Below are 23598 nucleotides of genomic sequence, written 5' to 3' on the forward strand. Positions count from 1 at the left end.
GACTCCTAGACACTTGTGTGCTTTTCTCTTGATTTGTCACTCGCTTACAAGTTATACAAAACATGTAAAGGGAACAAACACAAATATGGAATGTTAATGTAATGTAGAAAAAAAGTTCATATTTAGGTTTCCAAATTGATTTCCTTTACCATTGGGCAGCATTGCATTATTAGTCTTGACTGTGGCAGGTTTCCTTGACTGTTTTCCTTTTTTGGGAGTAAAATAATTGCATAATCTTCCTAATATGTATAAATAGTGAATGAAAATATAAGACAATTGGCAAACACATGAAACATTGCTGAGAGCCTCTGTCAGCCTATATGGTCTGTGGAAAGAATGGACTTGATGGGTGAAATGGTCTTTTCTGCTTCCATTTTTAGGTTTATGCCCTTTGTGGTATTGTGATACAAAATTAATCATATGCTACTGAGCAAAGGGAGAAAGCTACACTGTTGAATGACTTAAATAAATGAATAGCAGTTGAAAATAAACATTTGTTCATGGTATCTACTCAGGTCTGTTTTTGGGTATTTCATTGTTAATTTTAGTGCTTGTATTTTTAAAATTGGCTGTTGGAAAATAGATAGTTTCCTTACTAATGGTAGATAACAGTCATGGATGCATTAATTGGTGCATGTAATATACTGGAGCAGCTTTTTATCTGTTTAGGCTGTGGGTTCTTACATTAAGCACCAAGGAATATATAAAACTGAAGAGATTTGCATCTTTACTTCTGTACCAAATATTTCCATTACCGAAATGTTCTACTTAAAGATGTATGTTTAAATGGGACTTCATTCAGAACCTCCCTCCAAACTTGAATAATGGTACAGGACTACCAGAACTTGCTACTTGTTTATATGCAACATAATTTGAGCTCTGAAACAATGGTGCAGGGTCCCTGAACAAAACTGCCCACGATTTGGGATGAATTGGTACTTGCTTTCAGGCCTATCATGGTATGTTACAGCACAGAAGGATGCCATTCGGCCCATCATGCTCTTTGAAAGAGCTATCCAACTAGTTCCACTCCCCTGTTCTTTCCCCATTGCCCTGTAATTTTTTTACCTCCAAGTATTTATCCAGTTCCCGTTTGAAAGTAATCATTGAATCTGCTTCCACATCCTTTCAGGCAGTGCATTCCAGATCATAACAACTCTGCGTTTAAAAAAAATTGTTACCACATGTCGCCTCTGGTTCTTGTGCCAATCACCTTAAATCAGTGTCCTCTGGTTACCGACCCTTCTGGCACTGGAAACAGTTTCTCCTTATTTACTCTGTCAAAACCGTTTATGATTTTGAACACCTCCATCAAATCTCTGCTTAACCTTTTCTGATGTGGAGATGCCGGTGATGGACTGGGGTTAACAATTGTAAACAATTTTACAACACCAAGTTATAGTCCAACGATTTTATTTTTAATCCCACAAGCTTTCGGGGGCTTTCCCCTTCTTTTCCACACCGCCTGAGGAAGGGGAAAGCCCCCGAAAGCTTGTGGGATTAAAAATAAAATCGTTGGACTATAACTTGGTGTTGTAAAATTGTTTACAATTGTTAACCTTTTCTGCACTAAGGAGAACAACCCCAGATTCTCCACATAACTAAAGTCCCTCATCCCTGGTATCATTCTAGTAAATCTCTTCTGCACCATCTCGAAGACCTTGACATCCTTCCTAAAATGTGGTGCCCAGAATTGAACACAATACTCCAGCTGAGGCCTAACCAGTGTTAAGGTTTAGCATAACTTCCTTGCTTTTTTACTCTATGCCTCTATTAATAAAGCCCAGGATCCCATGTGCTTTTTTAACAGCCTTCTCAACTTGTCCTGCCACCTTCAAAGATTTGTGTACATGCACCCCCAGGTCTCTCTGTTCATGTACCCCCTTAAAAAGTGTACCATTTAGTTTATATTGCCTCTCCTCATTCTTCCTACCAAAATGTATCACTTCACACTTCTCTGCGTTAAATTTCATCTGCCACGTGTCTGCCCACTTCACCTGTCTGTCTGCCTGCCTTCCGGAAGTCTATTATTATCCTCCACATTGTTTACTACATTTCCGAGTTTCGTGTCATCTGCAAATTCTGAAATTATACCCTTTATTCCCAAGTCCAAGCCTTTAATATTTATCAAAAAGAGTAGTGGTCCTAATACCAAACACCTGGGGAACACCACTGTATATTTCCCTCCAGTCTGAAAAACAACTGTTCACCATTGCTCTCTGCTTTCTCTCCCTTAGCCAATTTTGTACCTTGCTGCCACAGCCCCTTTAATCCCATGGGCTTTCATTTTCAATTCAGGTTTCAATTCAGACTGTGGTTGAAAAAGGAAATGTCACACTAGTGCAGTTGGGCTGCTTTTCTGCAACTGGGGGCATGGGGCTGAGGGAAGTGACTTAAATCTGCAAAATGTTGTGTTATACCTAAACCTGGGGTTGTTTAATTTGTGCCTAACAGACTTTTTATTCACCAGTGCTAATATTCTGTGCTTTGAGCACAAAAAGTGAACAAAAAAATCTAGTAATTGATGGCAAATCATGTACATTAATGACTTGAAATTCAGGGCAACTGAAACCTTGTTTAATGAAATGTAACGGTGCTTGTTTGGAATTTTATGCATTCCAATCATAACTCCAATCATCAAAAAAAAGTATAAATGTGTTGACTTGCCAAATGTTGACTTTAAAATCTGGAAATTTCTGTGCTTTGTTTTTTGTTCACAACCCTTTGTTATCACCAGAAGTGACACATTTAGAAAAAAAAAACTTCAGTTTTTCTTTTGATTCCTCATGGACTGCTAAAGCAAAATTTTACCAACGTGTATATTTTAGTAAGTTTGTTAGGAAACCTGTTTGTAGTTACAAATAACAGTGTTAGAAGGATGAGACTTGAATGGAATGACAGGGCTATTTTCTTTCTGAAATACTGGTAATCATTGACTGAAGCTGTGACACTGGAGTCACTTATCTTGGTTGTAGAGGGCATCAGCAGCTAGATACCCTGAGATAGAAATGGCTAAATACATTGCAAATAATTTGCAATAATACAGTTCACTGATTCATATGGCTTAGTTAATGGTTCATAATTCAGTGAGTAGCAGCTAAGTGCAGTCAGGCCCTGGGCACTGCACCAGTCTTGGGGCAGTGTTGCTTCATAAAGCTTACCTCTTTGGTAGAAATGTGCCTAGCCTAATATCATCTGATATGTTGATGTCCTGCATATTTTTCAGATTAAGTTTTGAGTGCTATATTTTTAGTTGTATTTCTACATTCATTATCCTCATGTAGACTCTTCACCAGCTTTGCCATATATGATTATTTTTTAATGATGCCTTTCTTTCCACTTCAGCAGTTTAATAATCTAGCGCCTGGCTTCTTCTCAGGATTCAGCATTCACCTACTCAGCACAGATGAGGACATGTGTCTTAGCTAAAATTTCATTTGCTGCTTTTTGAATGTGTATTCCCAATGGAGCCACATTTGTTGGCTATGACCATTCATTTTTATTACAGCTCTGAATATGTTTATTCAGAGTTATCAATAATCATAAATAACATGTATTATTTTCTTGTTTTGTTTTGCCAACAGACAAAATTGCTTATGCAGTACATATTAAATGTAGCCAAGTATGATCAGAACTATGACATTAGAGATCGTACAAGATTTATCAAGCAGCTGATAGTTCCAAATGAGAAGAGTGGGGCTTTAAGCAAATATGCCAAGAAAATATTCCTTGCTCAAAAGCCAGCACCAGTCCTCGAATCTCCATTTAAAGGTACTTTTTAATAATGTTATCAATGTATTTGAATCTCCGGTTTTGTGCAAAAAGAAGTTGACGCGATAGGGTTGAGTATTGACTCTTGTCACCCCAGCATTTCCACTATCATGCATTCTACTCGTGAATATTAAGAAATCCAAACTGAGTCATGAAGTGTTTATGTATTAAATGACCAATGGCAGCCCTCTGGTACCTCATCGAAGTTGCTGTTTCTCACTTGTGAGTGTCGGCAGGCTCTTCGACTGTTGTGGACAGAACAGCTGAGCCAATTTTATCCTTCCCTGATGTCTAAATGCACATATCAGCTATTTTAGGTAGGTTATAGTTTGTGTTTGTACTTATGAGCAGTTACAATGTCAAGTTCACCAGGGGCTTATCCTTCTCTACCTGTCAGCAGCCTTTGACACAGTTGACCACACCATCCTCCTCCAACGCCTCTCCTCCGTTGTCCAGCTGGGCGGGACTGCCCTCGCCTGGTTCCACTCTTGTCTATCCAGTTGTAGCCAGAGAATCACCTGCAATAACTTCTTTTCCCGCTCCCATGCCGTTACCACTGGAGACCCCCAAGGACCTATCCTGGGCCGCTTCCATCTACATGCTGCTCCTCAGCGACATCCTCCAAAAACTCGATGTCGGGTTCCACATGTATGCTGATGACCCCCAGTTCCACCTCACAACCCACCTCTCTCGACCCCTCCACTGTCTCTGATTTGGCACGCTGCTTGTCCGACAACCAGTACTGGTTGAGCAGAAATTTCCTCCAACTAAGTATTGGGAAGACCAAAGCCATTGTTTTCATTCCCTGCCACAAAGTCCGTTCGCCAGCCACCGACTCCATTCCTCTCCCTGGCCACAGTCTGAGGCTGAACCAGATCGTTCACAACCTTGGTGTCCTCTTTGACCCTGAGATAAACTCCTAACAACATATCCACTCCCACCACCAAGTCCGCCTACTTCCACCTCCAGAACATTGCTCGTTTCTGCCCCTGTCTCAGCTTATCTGCTGCTGAAGCCCTCATCGATGCCTTTGTTACCTCCAGACTTGACTATTCCATTGGTCTCCTGGCAGGCTTCCTAACTTCCACCCTCAATAAACTTGAGCTCATCCAAAACTCGGTGCGAGTTAGGATACAGGCAACAAAGTTCCGGTTGCCCATCAGCCCTGTGCTCGCTGACCGACATTGGCTCCTGGTTTGGTAACGCCTCGATTTTAAAATTCTCATCCTTGTTTTCAAATCCCTCCATGGCCTTGCCCCTCCCTATCTCTCTAATCTCCTCCAGCCCTACAACCCTCCAAGATCTCTGCACTCCTCCAATTCTGGCCTCTTGCATATCCCTGACTTTATTCGCTCCACCATTGGTGGCCGTGTCTTCAGCTGCCTAGGCCCTATGCTCTGGACCTCTCCGCCTCTCTACCTCTCTCTCCTCCTTCAAGACACTTCTTAAAACCTACCTCTTTGACCAAGCTTTTGATCACCTGTCCTAATATCTCCTTATGTAGCTCGGTGTTAAATTTTGTTTGTTAATGCTCCTGTGAAGTGCCTTGGGATGTTTCACTACATTAAAGGCGCTTTATAAATGCAAGTTGTTGTAATTAGATGATAGGATCAGGGGATACAACAGTTGTTATGAGATGCTCAAGGACAAATTGCATTCTGTATCCAAAAGAGTTAGTGATGTAGGGATATTTTTCTTAACATAATATAAGATAATGTTTACCTCATAAGTGGAGTATATAAACTGAAGATTATTGTACAAGATAGGTTCAGGCGAACAAGACACCAGTCCATTAGACCTCTTCTTTCCAGAATACCAATCCTGCCTGCTTCCCTTACAACAGTGAACTGTCTCTTAAACCACTCTTCCTGACAACCCATTCCAGCTGTTGTATGCCCTCTGCTATCATGGTGTATCTGGAAAATATTGGTTTGGGTTTACTAACTCCCACATTGACAAAGCATGATCCTAATTACGTATAAAGAAAAGTCACATTCGGATGGTAGTTGAAGACTAGGAACCGGCAACCCGCTCCCACAGATATATGTAATTTCTGTTGCATTGCACCAGTGACCCAGAACTGCACCACTGAATAATAAAAAAAAAGAACTTAATTATTACGATTATTTCTTGATTTAAACAGTAAACTACAATTCCTGTGATTGCACCAAACATAATGATGCAATGGTTTAAGTGGCTGTGGCGATCACAGTGGCATTAATTGAGCAAACTTGATCTTGCCATTGATTTTAATGGGGGCGTAGCTATGATCATTAGCTGCTAAACTTTTTCGGCAAGGGCCTCTGGAGCAGCACAAAAGTCCCAGGAAATTATGGCATGGCATTTGTATTGGTATAAGTCACTCATGCCATAATTTTGCACCATAATAATGACTTATGCTGTAGATGCGCCATTACTGTGGTACATGTTTTCAGCAAATTCTGACCTGTTGACACACAAAATTTTACATTATCAAGAAAGAGATTGTTTTACTTGTGCTGACTCTCCGAGCTATTTACTTTATCCCATTCACCTGCTCTTTCTCCATACCAGTCTAAATTTTTGTTTTTCAAATATTTCTTCACATTTTTAAAGCTATTTGAGTTCTGCTTTCACCCATGTTTCTGGTAAGAACTTTCACGTCCTAACCACCCTCCATTTAAAAATAAATTCTTCTTCGTTCTTTTGGTGATATTAACTTCAGTCATCAAGCTTTCGACTCACTAGTGGAAATAGCTTGTCCCTATTTACCTTATTAAAGCACTTCATAATTTTGAACACCTATCAGATGACCTCATAACCTTTTATGCTCCAGTGAAAAGATTCCTAGTTTCTTGCAACTAAAGCCTCTCATGCCTGGTATTACCTTCTGTATATTCTCCATGACCTTGACATCCTCCCCAAAGTAGGAGCCCCAAACTGGACCCAGCATTATAACTGCAGCCTAACCAATGATTTGTACAGGTTTGGCATTACCACTTTTGTATTTAAAGCTCTCTTCATCAAACTTAGGATCCCACATGCTTGTTTCTATAGCTTTATCAACTTGTAAAGATTTGTGCATCTGAACCCCGAAATCTCTCCGTTCTATTCCTTTTAAAGTTTTATCATTCAGTGTATATTTTCTCTCATTCTTCCTCCCAAAATGCATCACCCAACATTTCTCCATTAAATTTAATTCAGCATCAATCTGCCCAATCTATTAATCTGTCTAACCTCCTGAAGGTGCTTACAGCCGTCTTCTCTGTTTACTATGCTGCCTATTGTTGTACGTTGAGAAGGGTAGTAGCCCCAACACTGACCTCTGCTGGGCACCACTGTTTAAATCCCTCCAGTCCAAAAAAAGTCTGTTAACCATTACTCTGCTGCTATCCTTTAGCCAACTTCTTATCCATGCTGCCACATTCCCTTCAATACCACGCATTTTAATTTTATCAATAAGCCTGCTACATGGCACATTTTGGAAATCTATATAGACAGCACCCACAGCATTTCTTTCATCCATACACTCCATTATTTCCTCAAAGAACTCTATTAAATTTGTCAGATGTGGGTTTACGTAGAGAGTTATGATCTGGAATGCAATGTCTGAAAGGTAGGTGGAAGCAGATTCAATAACTACTTTCAAAAGGGAATTGGATAAATAATGAAGGGAAAAAAATTTACAGGGCTATGGGGAAAGAGCGGGGGAGTGGGACTAATTGGATAGCTCCTTCAAAGAACAGGCACAGGCATGATGGGCCAAATGGTCTCCTGTGCTGTAACATATGATATTAGTTGCCTTCTACAAATTTGTGTTAGCTGTCTTTCTAAGTGAGTTTTAATTTTTTTTCTATATTACAGCTTCCAGGGGCTTAACCACTACCACGTTTCTGTCTTGTCTGTCGAGCGTTATTAAACTTGCCTATTCATTTTATTTCTGAGTTCTCCAAGGGCACTAAGTTTCATGCTTAGTGATGAGACGCTCCCAAATCCATCTCCAAACAAACGAACAAGGTTTATTTACAACATACGTATTTTCTTCCAACAAACTTCAACCCTGGTACAGATAAGAATTGGACAAATTTACAGCATACTTAAGGGAAGTGAGGACAGGCTCTCCAGTAGGCCCAGTTAACAAACTGTCTCTCAGACTTGATTCAGTACGTGAGAGTGGCAGATTCCTGCCTAAAAACTTACAGAAGTGGTTTTTATATTGTCTGCTCCACCTTTGCAAGTCCAATTGCAAGGGAGGAATCAGCATATTCTTCTCTTACTGCCAGTCTGGGCCAGTGGAACAATTTGACTTCACTTCCTAACCCTGCAGCTCGTTAACCTGGAAGTAGTTTATCAGTAGGTCGGCCCTTTCTGTGAGAGGAAGGAGTAGTTATTCTGCAGTGCAGCACACACATAGCTTCAAATCAGTTCAACGTTGTTCCAGTCTTACCAGCTCTTCCTTTAACATTAATGCAATGTATTGCTAAACGGTAAATAAGAACATGATGTAAACTAAATGCACATAAATAAATCGGAGGCATTAGACTTGCCATACAATGTACTGCCATCTTCATAGATGAGGGTTATGTTGTGAAGGGACGGAACCTCTGGATGAGATGATCTGAAAAAGGATTCTTTGGTTATTCTGAGCACGCTGGATTTTACCTAGCTATCAGGTTGAAGTGAAAGCACTCTTTTGGAATTCGGGGCTCACCTATGCGAGTACTCTGAAACATGGAAGCCAAATATATTTTGAGCGAAAAAATGCAAAAGAAACCCAAGGACATAACAGCCATAATCATTTGCACTTTCTCCCAAAACCTCACATTCCCCAATCTCAATTTCTCACACCCTAAGTTTTCCCAGACCCTTGGAGCAACTTCCCAACATTACCAACTCCCACTCCCCCGTACTACTTCATGCAGTTCATGTAACTTGCCTACCTACCTGAAATACGTTCTCTACCATCTCATCTTTATCCTGGGCAACACAGTTAAATGAATATTTAATAGTAATTAAAATCACGGATTTACACTTTCCACCCAAATATGCACATAATTATGGAATTAAAGCACAAATATCTCTAACACTCCTACAATACTCGGTAATGAGAATCCAATTTGACTTTTAATCACAGTAAATCAATGAATATGATCGTAGATTGTATGTTATGTGGGATCTAATAGCATATGCTCCAATTTACCTTGAGCGATGCCATGGGAAATCTGCTACTTGTTTTCTTAAAGTGCATTTTTGTGTCCCAATATGACAGCATAAGCATCATCTGAGTTTGTGTCATTTTAGCAGGATTCAAATGTTGTAACCCCTGTATCGTACTAAAATGAGGAGGTTTCTGTGTTTTAAATTTTTTTAAGTTACCCTTCAGTTCTTTTATATTGTATATATCTTCAAAAACTGAAAATTTGATTATAATTTATTACAAAGTGGTGTTTTGACAATGAATTTCCATTAATGTTGCAGTTTATATCTTTTAAGTACAATAGGAAAACAAGAAACAGTTCGGTTGGCAGCAAAACAGTATTAAAATTCTGAATGAGTTTTGTAGCAAGACATGTATGCGGATTGTTTAACTGTGCTGTCATTCTTAATATTCACAGTAAAGTAATTTTTAGAGGAGCTGCATTTCACAGCAACACCTCCAAACACACTGAATGATTAGCTTTTTTATTGACCATTATGGGTGAGATTATTGTAATCTATGGTCTGAAATCAGTTTTCTGACCTATGAGGAATCATCATTCGTTTTTATTTATACTGTGACATTTGAGATAATGCACTACCAATTATCATTGGTGCTGATTAAGACTGCACTCTGTGACATGAAGTCCATATTATTTATTTTTTTTCTATTTTCTTTTTCAACAGATAGGGATCGTTTCCAACTGAGCACGTTATCGCACACGCTTAATACTAAAGCAAATGGATATCTGGAGCTTCCAAACTGGCCACAGACAGCTCCTGACCCTTCTGTCAGAAATGTGGAAGTCATTCAGCCAGTATGAAATTTTATTTTACTGAATGGTGTTGATATTTCTGGTCAGATTTTGTAAATTGGAGGGGGACAGAGAAATGATTATAACAGAAAATTGTGGTTTTTATTTTGTAACTAGACCAATAGTTTGATTAATGGGACATCTGAATCTGTTTTATTGGGAGGAACGAAATGTGGAAAAAGTTACCAAACCAGTCAAAGATGCTGTAATAAGAGACAACAGTAGTCCATAAAATTGAGCTTTACAAATTAAATTTGTTTACGAAATTGTTCAGTGTTTTAGTCGTATGTATAAACATTGAGATTTTTAATTTATGTACTGCAACTTTTAATCCATTTAAAGTTCTGTATATTTTTCTCATGATTTAGCAACCTGGATTCTTTTATTGTAGTGATATTTCTTCCTCAAATTTTTGGTACAAAATTCTTACAGCAATTCCTACTTCAAAATAATCTAAGTGAAATGATTTCTGTTTTAGCTGTCCATCCATAAACACTGCCACATAACCTCAGTAACAAATGCCTAATCACATCTTAGCCAATCTGAAGTGATGTCTTTCAATGACCAAGCAGGAGCCCAGGTGTCCCATACATCATCGTCGCTGGGTCAAAATCCTGGAACTCCCTTCCTAACAGCACTGTGGGAGAACCTTCACCACATGGACTGCAGCGGTTCAAGAAGGCGGCTCACCACCACCTTCTCTGGCAATTCGGGATGGGCAATAAATGCTGGCCTTGCCAGCGACGCCCACATCCCATGAACAAATAAATACATTTTAGCTGCTACAGAGGTTTCTAAAAGTAGCCCCTCTTCTTCCACCACCGCCCCCCCCCCCCAGCACCCGACAAAAAGCTCCGGTGCCATCATCATCCATGTGAGAAATTTCCAGTTATGATCCAGTTAACTAGAGGAATTGAAGTGGAAAACAACACCAGAATAGTCTTAGGAAATTAAATGAAAATATTCAGGGTTTTCTATTGATCCAATACCTTGTGTAGCTTAAATTATTGTATAAGGTAAGTATGTTCTTGATGAATGTGGTTAAAGATAATTTTAGTTTGTAATTTGGCCTTTTTTGAGTTTCTCATCATTTGTTTTGATGATTACCCAATAGCCCACTTGCTAGGTCAATGCTAATTTAGTGGTATCATGCCGATGCTTCCACAGTAATGATCTTAGATAACTGTATTCATTGCAGTTACCCAGATTGTTTTTATTATGTATGTACCCCCATAAAACTTAGTTCGTGAATGCATTGATTTATTATTTTACCTTTTTATTAAAATTAATTTGTGCCTAAATATCTCTAGTCTCCCATCTCTCTCTCGTTCATTTTCCCCCACTGCTCAGTAAAGTTGTCACTTTCCCATTTATACAATCTTCCATTTGCTATGTGGACCAGCAGTTGAATAATGTCCTTGTACATTATGTAGAGTGCTTCTGGATTTTGTAAATTAAAATCCTCTGTGATGCATACTATCCTGGTTTAGAAGGATAGGCAGATGACCGGCTCCAAAGCCATTTTTTTTCTGCCAATTTTCTCACCAGCTCTCCCTTCCTAACACGTTAACTCTTGCTGGGGTACAGCTCTCGGGTGCCAGTCATCATCTGCCACTTCACTGAAGTGACTATTATTGAAATGTAAGCTTTGACAGTGAGTGTTAGCAGGCTATTGAAATAAGGCAGCAACTGAACCTCTCCTTATCTGATGTCCATACAAACTTATTTAAAATAGGAATTGTTGGATAGCAATTAGGAGCAGGAACCCTAACTAATTTATTTATTTCCCACTCCCCTTCCACCTCCAGAAATAGCTGTTGGATAGCGATCAAGAGTAAAGAAACTTGACCAGTTTTATCTCCTTTTTTCCTTCCCCACTCCCCCTTTCCTCTTCCTTGCCTGCCTCCCTTCCTCTTTGTCCCTTGCCTCCCCCCCCTCCCCCATTTCCCTCATCACCCCGTGTCTCCTCCCCTTTCTTTCTCTCGTTCATTTTAATTACTTGCACTGGCACATTTTTGGATAATTTTCTTTGTTTAAGGCTGAAGCAAATCTGAACTACTTGTATATTTGTACACAGGCTAAGGAACAGATAACATCTGTAGGTAAACTAAAAGGAAAGAAAGATGATTCGGGGGACAAGTTTTACTCTGATTCTGAGGAGTGTGAAGAATCCAGCAAAGGTGAGTGCTGGGAGAGATTATGTCATGAGCCTTTTTGTCCCAAATATATGTTCTCCAGCATTTGATGCACATCTGTTGTCGTCTTCATGGAATATGGATTTTCTCATCTCCACGTTAGGTCACCTCTTTGGAATTGCTTTCATACAAGTCTCCAGTGTTTAAAATTCAGAACAGATGTGTGTTTGTTATCACCATCAGCCAGTGCCCGTACGTGACCAGGGCAACTTCCACGCCACCTCTGCATTTCCAGTGGTACTGAAGAGCTGTAGCTAAAACACTATGTAAATAAAGAACAGCAATGACCAAGTCCTAATAACCTGCAGGCAGACTCAGTGCTGCATTGTTTTTGACCAAGCAACTACTGATGATGTTGAGTTGTGCATTGATCTTTGCTTCCAAGCAATCTGGTGTCCAGCTCTGATCTATTCCTCACTGTATAACATAAAATGAGCATGATAGAACTCCTGTTAGAATATACAAATTGTTCTGTTTTAGCTGTACCACACAAAAGGGGTTCAGCTACAAACTATTTAAAATCATATTCAAATTTGTTGCAATACTACTGATCCATAATATAGTCTAATGCTGACCTCTTTCTTTTATTGATTTGTATTTTTATTTGGGTGGTTTCTCATATGTTGGAGCTATATATAAACTCTAAAAACATTTGTTTTAATTAGGCTTGGATAGATAAAATGATTTAGTACCAATCGTGAACTCTTTGAAATGAGAGAAACAAAATAGTCTTAAACCTCTTACTGTTCAATTTCAGGTAGTGAACCCAGTAGTGAGAGTGGAAGTGACAGCAAGAATGAAGACAGCAGTGCAAGTTCAAGTGAAGAGTCAAGTGAGAGTGAATCTGAAAAAGGGATGAATGAAGAAAGGTAAAATACAACCCCCCAGAATTGTTCTAGAACCAGGTGACCTAGTAGCCTGCGCTTGAAGCAGTGTAAATTCAAAACAAATCTGCTGATATATTATTTCAGTGAATGAGTGTTAACAGGCTCCCTAAGGAGAAGGTGGAAGCAGATAGTGTTCTGGGATACAGTATGAGTAATTTAAGATATGACCTATGTAATGGAAGTTTAGCACGCTTGGGAGGAACAGGTGACTTTGTACCTATGGTTCTCAAAACTACTACTATCTACTATGTACTACGGTGTACTTTCCACCACTGAGGGTTTCCTTGCCTCATGTCTGGGTCTGTTGCCAGAGATTGTTTGCCATGATTAGTTGGCAACTCCATTATCATTGTATCATGCGACTAACAGGATGGTAGAAGACCAACTAGAAAGACCCTGGTCTTTTTTCATCCAGCAATTCCTATGTAAACCATAATTAAGTAGTCAGGCAGTAGTTGCAGTAAGTCTGTAAAGTAGACTTATGGAAAAATTATCAATTAAGTCCAGTGTCTCAATATTGCAGAATAGAGTGGACAAACTGATGGCCATCTTCACATCAGTTTGTGATCAACTTCTCAGCATCTTGTATGTTTGGGATTGGGGTTTCAATTCTCAGAGGGTCAGAAGAAGTAATGCCAGTTTTCACTAACATTCAGACTTGATTGCCCTATTTAGGGGTCTTGAGCAGTTTTTTTTTATCTAGACTGCCAAAGTCTAGACTATATAGTATTATTGCAGAGTTGTGTGTCAGGTTGAATTGGGAGTCCTAATTGCACCCCACTGTAGAGCAGTTTATGTTGATGCATGACTGAATGGCAAGTGGGAAGCCAGATTATGAAGATGCCTTTGACTTAAAATTCCCATCATTTTTTTGGTAGAAGGGTTTGAAATATGTGAAAGGGGGAATAAATAGAAGAAAATTTACCTTTTGCATTATTCTTGCAGCTTAGTTTATATCTATGAAAGAAGCTGCATTCAGTTTGAAAAGTGCTGCCAGCTTGAGAAGAAACACTCTGCTGCAATAAGTACCGTGTGACCTGGCTAAGAAAACAATGACAGGCTGCTTTAAACGTGAACTTGGGACCATCTGGTTGGGAGGCAGCACCTTTAAGCGCAAGACTATTTGCCTGCCATTAGAACTGAAATTTATGCTGTTGATTTAATCTTCATTTAATTAGCATGGGTTTGCTTTTTCCCTGATTATAGTGATGGCATTTATTATGCCACTGTTTCACTTGATAAAAAGTACATATTACTAATTTGAAAATCCAGAATCTTATTTGACAGATTGCACTCTTGCCTGTCGGTGATTGCAGAGATCATTGCCCTTTCATGCGTAGGTTGCTGCTGATGCTGTTGATGAGTGTGCAGCTTGGCTTTTTTGTAGCTGACAGCACTGATTGGGGTGTAGCACGCACTCTGCTCCTTTTATTATAGACAGTAATTAAGGCAGCTCGTCCTGCCACTTCATAACAAATGCAGCATAATGCCCTAATTATAACTTTATTAATTTAAGTCTGGATTTAATGATTTTAAAAGTGATTTATATTGTTTTTTCTGTTTGGAACAAATGAAATCTGTAGTTTAAATTAATGCTGGCTTTTCATTTCTGCAAAAGTTAAAAAACCAGTTACCAATAAATTCTGTTCATTAGATTAGCATTGGAAATTATCTGTAGTAAGGTTAACATCCGTTAATCGTCAAAAGGGGCAGAGAAAATGTTGCAATTTTCCACCTAACTAAATCCAGAATTTTAAAAAATGTATACTTTTCTGGTGTTGTCCAGAAACTAAGTGTTTCCATGTCTTCCCCCAACTGAATCTAGTAGAGTTTACTGTGGGTTGTGCAGTCAGCAGCATTTACAATGGAGAGTTTCATGATGGTATTTGGCCATACTTTCCTGTGCTGTGGTCCCCTCCCCTTCAATGCAACAAGAAATGGCAAAGCTGTTGCTGTCACAATTACCTATTCAGATTCTCCATAGGTAGGCACCAAGTGCTGTAACACTGCTCATCTCACAACTTGGTGTGCAGCCATACTGGTATCCAAGGTGGATCTACTGGATAGATAAGGCAGCACTTAAGTGAAGTCACTCACTCGTGTCCTCTGGTGCCAGGGAGGAGTAGCATGGGTCAAAGATTTCATGGTCATTCCAGGTCTGCATTAAAGTTCCCACATATATGTTGAATTGGCGTAAAAGAGCTGGATGGTGAGGTTTTTTTGGTTGGGAGGGGTGGTGGGGTTGGGGGGGGGGGGGGGAAGGACAAGTAACAAACCAGTACAGGGAGGATTATAACAAATTTAATTGCAGAGATTAATCCACCCTGTATTCACTAAGCACAAATTCTGTAGTGTAAAGGAGATTAAAGATAACCATTGAAGTGTCCTGAATAGAGCAGACAGTGGCCAAATATCTGCAGCCTTTCTGTGCATTCCCTACTTGTAACTCTAGTGGTAACTGTGACAGAGGGTCACAAAATAGGCTGGGACCCGGCGTATGTGGGTCCTGACCCTCCCCTGGAATTTCTGTGCAGCCTTGTAAGGAGTATAGCCTCTGCCTGCCCCGTAAAAGGCCAGAGGTATAGGACGAGTGTTGCTAAGGGCAGGAACTCCCTGCATTCCCTACCTCGGTTCAGTCTGGTAGAACATTGGCGAATGGTACGCTGAGTAGAAACAGGTTTATTGACCGCTTCAGTAACAGTATTACCTGGGGTCCAAGCCTGGGTTGTGGCCTGGGCTCTCAAAGAGGAGATATTTCTTAATAACTTTTCCAACCCCCTTACAAAGGGGTCCGGGAGCAGTTTTCCTATCTTTCGAAGGCCCATTCCACCAGGATTCACAGCCTCCCTTGGTGGGCAGGTGGAGGAGATGCCTACGAGTGGCACAGGCACCCACCCAGGTTATTTACATTAAGGGACTTCATTGTGACCCCACAAACTTTGGCAGTGCTGAAGGTCCCAGGCGAGCATGTTCCGGTGCTTAAACCTAGATATTGGCCCCACAGATTTTCGGCCTCACTAAATTTTAATGGAATTTTCTCAGTCCATTTGTCAGTTAACTTCAAAGCCTTTATTGCTTTTTGCAAATAAAATAGCTAATATGTAGATAAGTAATAGAATGTTACAGCACAGAAATGTTCAGCCCATCTAGTCTGTGTTGCTGCTTTTCCACACATGAGCCAATTAGTTTAATCCTAAACAAAAATTTAAAAACTGCAAATACTGGAAATCTCCAACAAAAACAGACTAGAAATGCTCAGCAGGTCAGTCAGCAACTGTGGAGAGAACAGATAAGTTAATGTTTCAAGGACATACTCTTTGTCAGAATCCTAGTTTATCCTACTCTCCTCCTCACTCTCTATAGCCTTCAATATTCCTCTGTCTTAAACAACAATTTAATTCCTTTCAACAAAAATTTGTCATAGAGAATTCTAAAATCTCACCACCCTGTATAAGGAATTTTTTTCTAATCTCTCCTTTAATTCTTCTTAAACTTATGCCATGGTGTTACCATTTTGCTGACCAATGGTTAGAATCTACCACTTTTAACCCACTCAGAACACTTCATAACCTTGAACACCGTTATCAGGTCACCGCTTAATCTATTTGGCGCTCATGAGCAAAGCTGTTGTGTATTTGTCTCATTTTTATATTTAAACGCTGATTATCAATTTGATCAGCAATGAATTGTGTGTTCCGAACACATGATGTATTTATATCATATGAACACTTTGAGGAAAATTGTAACATTGTGTCTTAAAATTATAATACATCAACAAATATTCCAAGAATGTTGATCCAGAAATTAGTCATTTTAAATGCCTGTCTTTTCTTTGTAGTTGGCAATAGAAATGTATTTCTTTTCAAAAAAAAAAGAATATTTGGGCTGAAAAAGACACCATTGTTTGGTTTGAATTTTCAATTTTGCAACATTTTCATCTTCAGTCAAAACAGCGACTCAGAAAGTAACAACCAGGGCAAAACCAAATCCAAAAAGATGAAATCTGCAACTTCCTCTGAGTCAGAGGAAAGTTCATCTGAAGACAGTTCAGAATCTGAATCTGAGAGTGACTCCGAACCAGAGCGCACAATGAAACAAAAGGTAACTTGTAATAAGTTGCACTTGTTACTCAAGTTGACAGAGATGTATGTGAAAATAATGACTTATTTCGGGAAGGTGTTTTTTTTGTGTGATGGAAGTGATTGTTACCAATATTGGAGAAATGTAGTTATTCATTACAAATCAACATCTATTTTCATTTGTGCCTTTTGGACAAACTTAATTTGTATAAATAAGGAATGTACCAAGTTACCGGGCATTTTGCTTGGATCACAATGTTCCCTCTTCATTTAGAGAAATAAATGCTCCCCACCTTTTTTAGAAATTGGGTAGTATAGTCTAGAGTGTACGTGGGCTTCGAATTTGGATGAATTTAGGAGAGTCGGGGCTAGAAATTGGGCCGTGTAGTGCCCGTTGTTTCGGCGCTATGCGGTCTCTCAAAGTGTCAAGATGGCATCTTGGCTGCGCACGCACGTTTCTAGCATGATGTGCACCGGATGCCATCTTAGTCTAGGTATTAATGCATGCACAAATACCGAACGCCAGCAGCAGGTAAAGTAAGGAGAAAATGGAAACAATCTGTGCAACGCTGATTTCAAGTGATAGACAACATTTTGGGACTTAATGCTCAACTCAACACACAGTTTTAACCACAATCATCTGAACATGTCCTAGTGCCTGGAGGACACCCCCCCCGCCCCCCCAACCACTGCTATTTAAAAGGACCATGCAGGATTTACAGGTTAGTGGCTGGATTATTGTTTCTGTCTGCTGTTGCATTTCTAACTGTTTTTGGAAGTCTCATATACTTGAATAGTAGGATGCGGGGACATAGCCTAACATTTAGAGCCAGAAGGTGCAGGAGTGAAGTTAGGAAACGCTTCTACACACAAAATGTGGGAGAAGTTTGGAACGCTCTTCTGCAAATTATGAATTCAATTATGAATTCTAAATCTGAAATTGATAGATTTCTGTGACCCAAGGGTATTAAGGGGTATGGAGCTACAGCGGGTATATGGAGCTAGGTCACGGATCAACCATGATCTCATTGAATGGTGGAACAGGCTCTAAGGGCTAAATGCCACTGCCACTTGCTGTCTCCTGTTAAGTGCCACCTTCTCCTGCAAGAAAGCGGGATGTGTGTCTGAATGATGTGCCTGTCATGGTTGAATAGCTGCCAGTGTGTGTGGCCTGTGAGTTGTCGCTGGGTGGCTTGCAACAATGGTAATGTGTAAGGGTGAGAGGAAGCATCTGATTGGAAGAGTTGAGTACTGATGGAAAGAGTTTGTTGGTATGTGGGTGATGGAACGGTGGATGCAGCTAGTGGTGCAGTTGGTAGGAGATGCCACTTGACAATTGCCCTCACTCACCTTGACGACTTGTGTCAAAGCATTGAAGTTCTTCCTGCACTGCATCCAAGTTCGTGGTGCTGTGCACCTGGCATTGATTTCGTCCCCTGCTGCCTCCCACTGCCTTTTGGACATATGTCTGGCTGGGCCTCTTGCCCCCCCCCCCACCCTGCGGATATAGGATGTCCCTCCTTCTGTCCGCCTCGTGCAACAAGGCCTCTAGTGCATCATCAGAGAACCTTGGTGCATGCACTCTCGTGGGCCTGGTACAAACTCAGATCTGCAGATTGGAGGATGTGGGATTTAATAGTGTGCAACCTTTATTCAATGTTTTAACATAACTCATCAGTTTGTAAACATAGAGACGGGACCTGCATCTGTGTTTTATGTGTGCGGCGTCTGATCTCTGTTCAAACTCTGTGCAGACAGCAGACTTTTTTTTAGCAAATAACAGATACCGGCTACCTTTGAGATTTTAAGAGACATTCCTCCTTTAAGATAGTGGGGTTCCCCCTGTTGGTGGAAAGTGCGCATTTACTTCAATCGTCGTGTAAGGCCTACTTTTCAATGCTGCTTGAAGGTAAATACTCGGGCTGGATGAATATCTCGTCCTACCTGCACAGGTGCCATCGGGCGTGGGTTAATAGCGGATCGCACTTCCCGTGGTAGAAGTTTGGAACTCTCTTCCGCAAACGGCAGTTGATACTAGCTCAATTGCTAAATTTAAATCTGAGATAGATAGCTTTTTGGCAACCAAAGGTATTAAGGGATATTGGCCAAAGGCAGGTAAATGGAGTTAGATCACAGATCAGCCATGATCTTATCAAATGGCGGAGCAGGCACGAGGAGCTGAATGGCCTACTCCTGTTCCTATGTTCCAATAATAGGCTTTATCCAATTTTTTTTCCCCCCCTTAAGTGTCCAAACTCCGGTGAGAGCATTGACTTCCTGTGTGACCAGGCCAAAATGTTAAATGCTTTTGTGGTTTTCAGAATAAATCTATTTAAATTTAAATCTTACCAAACCAAATTTAATCAAATTGAGCCTATCAATTGTATTACAACCGCCAATTTCCTTTTTTTAAAAACAAGTTTTTATTTGAGTATAAATTTTCTGTGACTCTGCATATTCAGGGAAGGCACAGACTCTGGAGCAACATCAGTGAATACATATTACAACCTTTGTGACATAAGAAAATGTTTGCTATTGATTGTGACTGATAGAAGGGTGTTCAATTTACCCAGATTATTTACTGCCTTACATGCTTCAAGTTTCTTTTGGTATTTAAAATGTATGCCAATTGCATCATTTTTTCCAAATCATGCTAATCAAAACTGAGCATTTATAATATTCTAAATCAACATCAGTGAGAAAAATGACATTTGAAGAAAAAATAAATAAATCTTCTTTTGGAATATTGTAATCAAAAATGTTGATACAATATGATTTTCAGCTTGCCAACAGAGCTCATAGCTATGGGCACATTTACACAACAACTCTAACATCCATGTAGAGCAGTTTTGCTTCATACTGACTTTGCAGTTATATGCTAAACATGGCCTGAATCTGGTGTTGGGGCCTAACCTGACACACTAATGAAATGGAGGAGCCTCTCTGGATGCTTTAGTGTCAGTTTGGGCCTTCACATCCAATTTGCACTTTTAAGTTAAATGTTAGTGTGAAGCAGTTTCAGCTATGCACTGCTGCTAAATTTGTAGATCGGAACGTAAAGTAAGATTTAGACAATAATGTTAGTATGGTGCTGTTGTTTCTTTAACCTTCTACAATTGTGAGACTTTTTTTAAGTCACATGAAATGATGGCAATTCAGTAAGGAAATTTGTCAAAAATCTAGAGAGACAAAAGTAATATTTAGAACAAGCAAGAAAACATCCAGAAAACCTCAAATGGTCAGTGAAAGTTGAATATGGTAAACACAAGTCATTCTTTTTTGGTTTGAGTAATAGGACATGGTGATGCCACTGTTTTTAAAACACTTATATAACACTTATATTAATCATAAAAGTCAAGATACTTAGCTACACATCAGAATTTACAGGAATGAGTATTGTGCACACTAATGTTCTGTCAATTACCAAAATAACACAGAAATCTTGTTGAATTTTTAAAATTGAAGTATGTTGCTGCCCTGTTCAAAATTTGGTATACTGTGTGTCAAATAAAGGAAAGAGAAAATTGATGGGGACTAGCAATGATATGCACAATTTGACAAGCCATCTCAGCAAACCTTGGCAGTGATCAAGATTGCATAATCATACAGAGAAAAACAAACAGCAGCGAGCTGGCTTCTTGGATGAATCTAATGTAGGCACTGATCTGTTTTTTTAAAAAAAAAGATCCATATTTTAAATATAAAGAAACAAATTGTCTATATCTTTCTGCCCGATCTGTTTTTAAGTGTGAACAACATGGTATCAGTGGGAGATCTGTCAATGCATTTGGTTTGTCAATGATTGTGTATAAATGTGGGCAGAGTAAGAAATAAAATTTGCACAGTAAAATACGATTTCATTTGCCTTCTCAGCAGCTCCATTGCTCGTGCTGTGGTGTGAAATTTTCATTTTACACACTTTGCAGGCGGAGGCTATGAATTATGCATTGAGCTCGAGAAATCCTCAATCTCCTGCTTTGTGCCACAAATGCATTTATCTAGGTTCCATCTCTATTACCAGGATGAATCTCCGATTCAGGAATATTTGATCAGATATGGTTTTAACTTCATTATTTGTTTCTGTTATTAAGCCTTTTCTGTGACGGTTACTTTGTCTGTCTGTCACAGGAGAATCTGGGTAGCTAGTGACTGGATTGTCATGCATTTTTCTTTTTATAATAGAATTTTTATTATCCAAACTCATGGCAATACTTATATCTGACATTTTAGACAAATGCTTTGGAAGAATACAAACCTGAGGTATCTAACATCTCACAGGTAGAGGGTGACACTCTTTTGGAGTAAATAATGACTTTTTTTTCAGATTTAGTTTTTGTTAAACTTACAAATTCTACTTTTGTGTAGAGTGGATTGATGATCCATTAAATGAAAGGAATTGTTATAAAGTCATCTGTGAAATGTAACGTGTGACTTGCACAGTGACGACCCTTGCCACTTGGTATGAGAAAATGAATGCATCGTAGGAATGTGGGAAGCCATTGTCTTCGGTCCCTGCCACAAAGTCTGTTCCCTAGCCACCAACTCCATCTCTCTCTCTCCGGCCACTATCTGAGGCCGAACCAGACCATTCGCAACCTTGGTGCCCGATTTGACCCTGAAATGAGCTTCCAACCATCACCAAGACCACCTACTTCCACCTCTAACATTACCTGTCTCCGCCCCTGCCTTAGCTCATCTGCTGAAACCCTCATCCATGCCTTTGTTACCTCTAAACAAAGGCATGGATGCCGTGACTATTCCAAGTTGAGTAGAATAGGCCTATACACTCTGGTGTTTAGAAAAATGAGAGGTAATCTCATTGAAACATACAAGGTTACGAGGGGGCTTGACAGGTTAGATGCTGAGAGATTGTTTCCCCTGGCTAGAGAGTCGAGAACTAGGGGGCATAGTCGCAGGATGTGGAGTCGGCCATTCAAAACTGAGATGAGGAATTTCTTCACGCAGAGGGTTGTGAATCTTTGGAATTCTCTACCCCAGAGGGCTGTGGATGCTGAGTCATTGAATATATTCAAGGCTGAGATAGATAGATAGATTTTTGGACTCTAGGGGAATCTAGGGATATGGGGAGCAGGCGGGAAAGTGGAGTTGAGGTCGAAGATCAGCCATAATCTGATTGAAACGCAGAGCAGGCTGGGGGGACCGAATAGCCTATTCCTGTTCCTATTTCTTATGTTCTCCTGGCCAGCCTCCCATCTTCCATCCTCCATAAACTTGAGCTCATCCAAAATTCTGCCCACATCCTAACTCGCACCAAGTCCCGTTCTACCATCACTCCTGTGCTCGCTGACCTACATTGGCTCCCAGTCCAGGGACGTCTCGATTTTTAAAAATGTCTTATCCTTGTTTACAGAGGCCTCCACTGCCTCACCCCTCCCTATCTCTGTTCGCTCCTCCAGCCCCACAACCCCCCCCCCCCAGATCTCTGCGCTCCTCCAGTTCTGGCCTCTTGCGCATCCCCAATTTTAATTGCTCCACCATTGGCGGCTGTGCCATCAGCTCCCTAGGCCCTAAGCTCTGGAATTCCCTCCCTAAACCTCTCCATCTCGTTACCTTTCTCCTCCTTTAAGACACTCCTTAAAACCTACCTCTTTGACCAAGCTTTTGGTCACCTATCCTAATATCTCCTTATGTGGCTCGGTGTCAAATTTTGTTTGGTAACACTGCTGTGAAGAGCCTTGGGACGTTTTACTACGTTAAAGGCACTATATAAATGCAAGTTGTCGTTGTTGGCAGGAGTAGGCTATTCAGCCCCTCGAGCCTGTTCCGCCATTCAATTAGATCATGGCTGATTTGTACCTCAACTCCATTGTAAGTCAGCCATGGCCCAGTGGAAGAGCTCTCGCCTCTGAGTCAGAAGGTTGTGGGTTCAAGTCCCACTCCAGAGACTTGAGCACAAAATTTAGGCTGACACTCGAGTGCAATACTGAGGAAGTGCTGCACTGTCGGAGATGCTGCTTTTGGATGAGACATTAAACCGAGGCCCCGTCTGCCCCCTCGGGTGGACGTAAAAGATCCCGTGGCACTATTTTGAAGAAGAGCAGGGGAGTTCTCCCTGGTGTGCTGGCGAATATTTATCCCTCAAGCAACATCACTGAAACAGATTGCTGTTTGTGGGACCTTGCTGAGCACAAATTGGCCATGTTTCCTACATTACAACAGTGACTGCACTTCAAAAAGTATTTAATTGGCTGTAAAGTGCTTTGGGAGGTCCTGAGGTCATAAAAGGCACTATATAAATATAAGTCTTTCTATTTATCTGCCATTGCTCCATATCGCTTGATATTCATTGCTAATAAAAATCGATCAATCTCAGTCTTGAAAATTTCAATTGACCCACCATCCGCAGCTTTTTGGGGAGAGTTTCAGATTTCCACTACTGTTTCTGTCAAAAAAGTGCTTCCTGATTTCACTCCTAAATAGCCTAGCTTTAATTTTAAGATTATGCTTCCTTGTTCTGGATTCTCCCACGAGGAAATAGTTTCTCTGTATCGACCCTATAGAACCCCTTTAACATTTTAAAAACCTTGATTTGATTTCCCCTCAAGCTTCTAAATCCAAAGGAATACAAGTCAAGTTTATGCAATCTGTCCTCATAATTTAACCCTTTAAGCCCTGGTATTATTCTGGTGAATCTGTGCTGTACCCCCTCCAAGGT

At 40.2% G+C, this 23598-nt stretch overlaps 1 protein-coding gene across 3 annotated transcripts in view; it reads left to right on the top strand.

The window, feature by feature from the left end:
• The window catches only part of ap3b1a (adaptor related protein complex 3 subunit beta 1a), a 240440-nt gene that overhangs the window by 127654 nt on the left and 89188 nt on the right, over positions 1 to 23598 (top strand). For all 3 annotated transcript variants that reach the window (XM_067982676.1, XM_067982678.1, XM_067982677.1), the window contains exons 16-20: positions 3585 to 3771; positions 9634 to 9764; positions 11839 to 11941; positions 12714 to 12825; positions 16788 to 16944. In XM_067982676.1, coding sequence (XP_067838777.1) covers positions 3585 to 3771; positions 9634 to 9764; positions 11839 to 11941; positions 12714 to 12825; positions 16788 to 16944 — 690 coding nt within the window. The remainder of the gene's footprint in view (positions 1 to 3584; positions 3772 to 9633; positions 9765 to 11838; positions 11942 to 12713; positions 12826 to 16787; positions 16945 to 23598) is intronic.

The sequence above is a fragment of the Heptranchias perlo genome, chromosome 4, assembly GCF_035084215.1.
Source record: "Heptranchias perlo isolate sHepPer1 chromosome 4, sHepPer1.hap1, whole genome shotgun sequence".
NCBI classification, from domain to species: Eukaryota; Metazoa; Chordata; class Chondrichthyes; order Hexanchiformes; family Hexanchidae; genus Heptranchias; species Heptranchias perlo.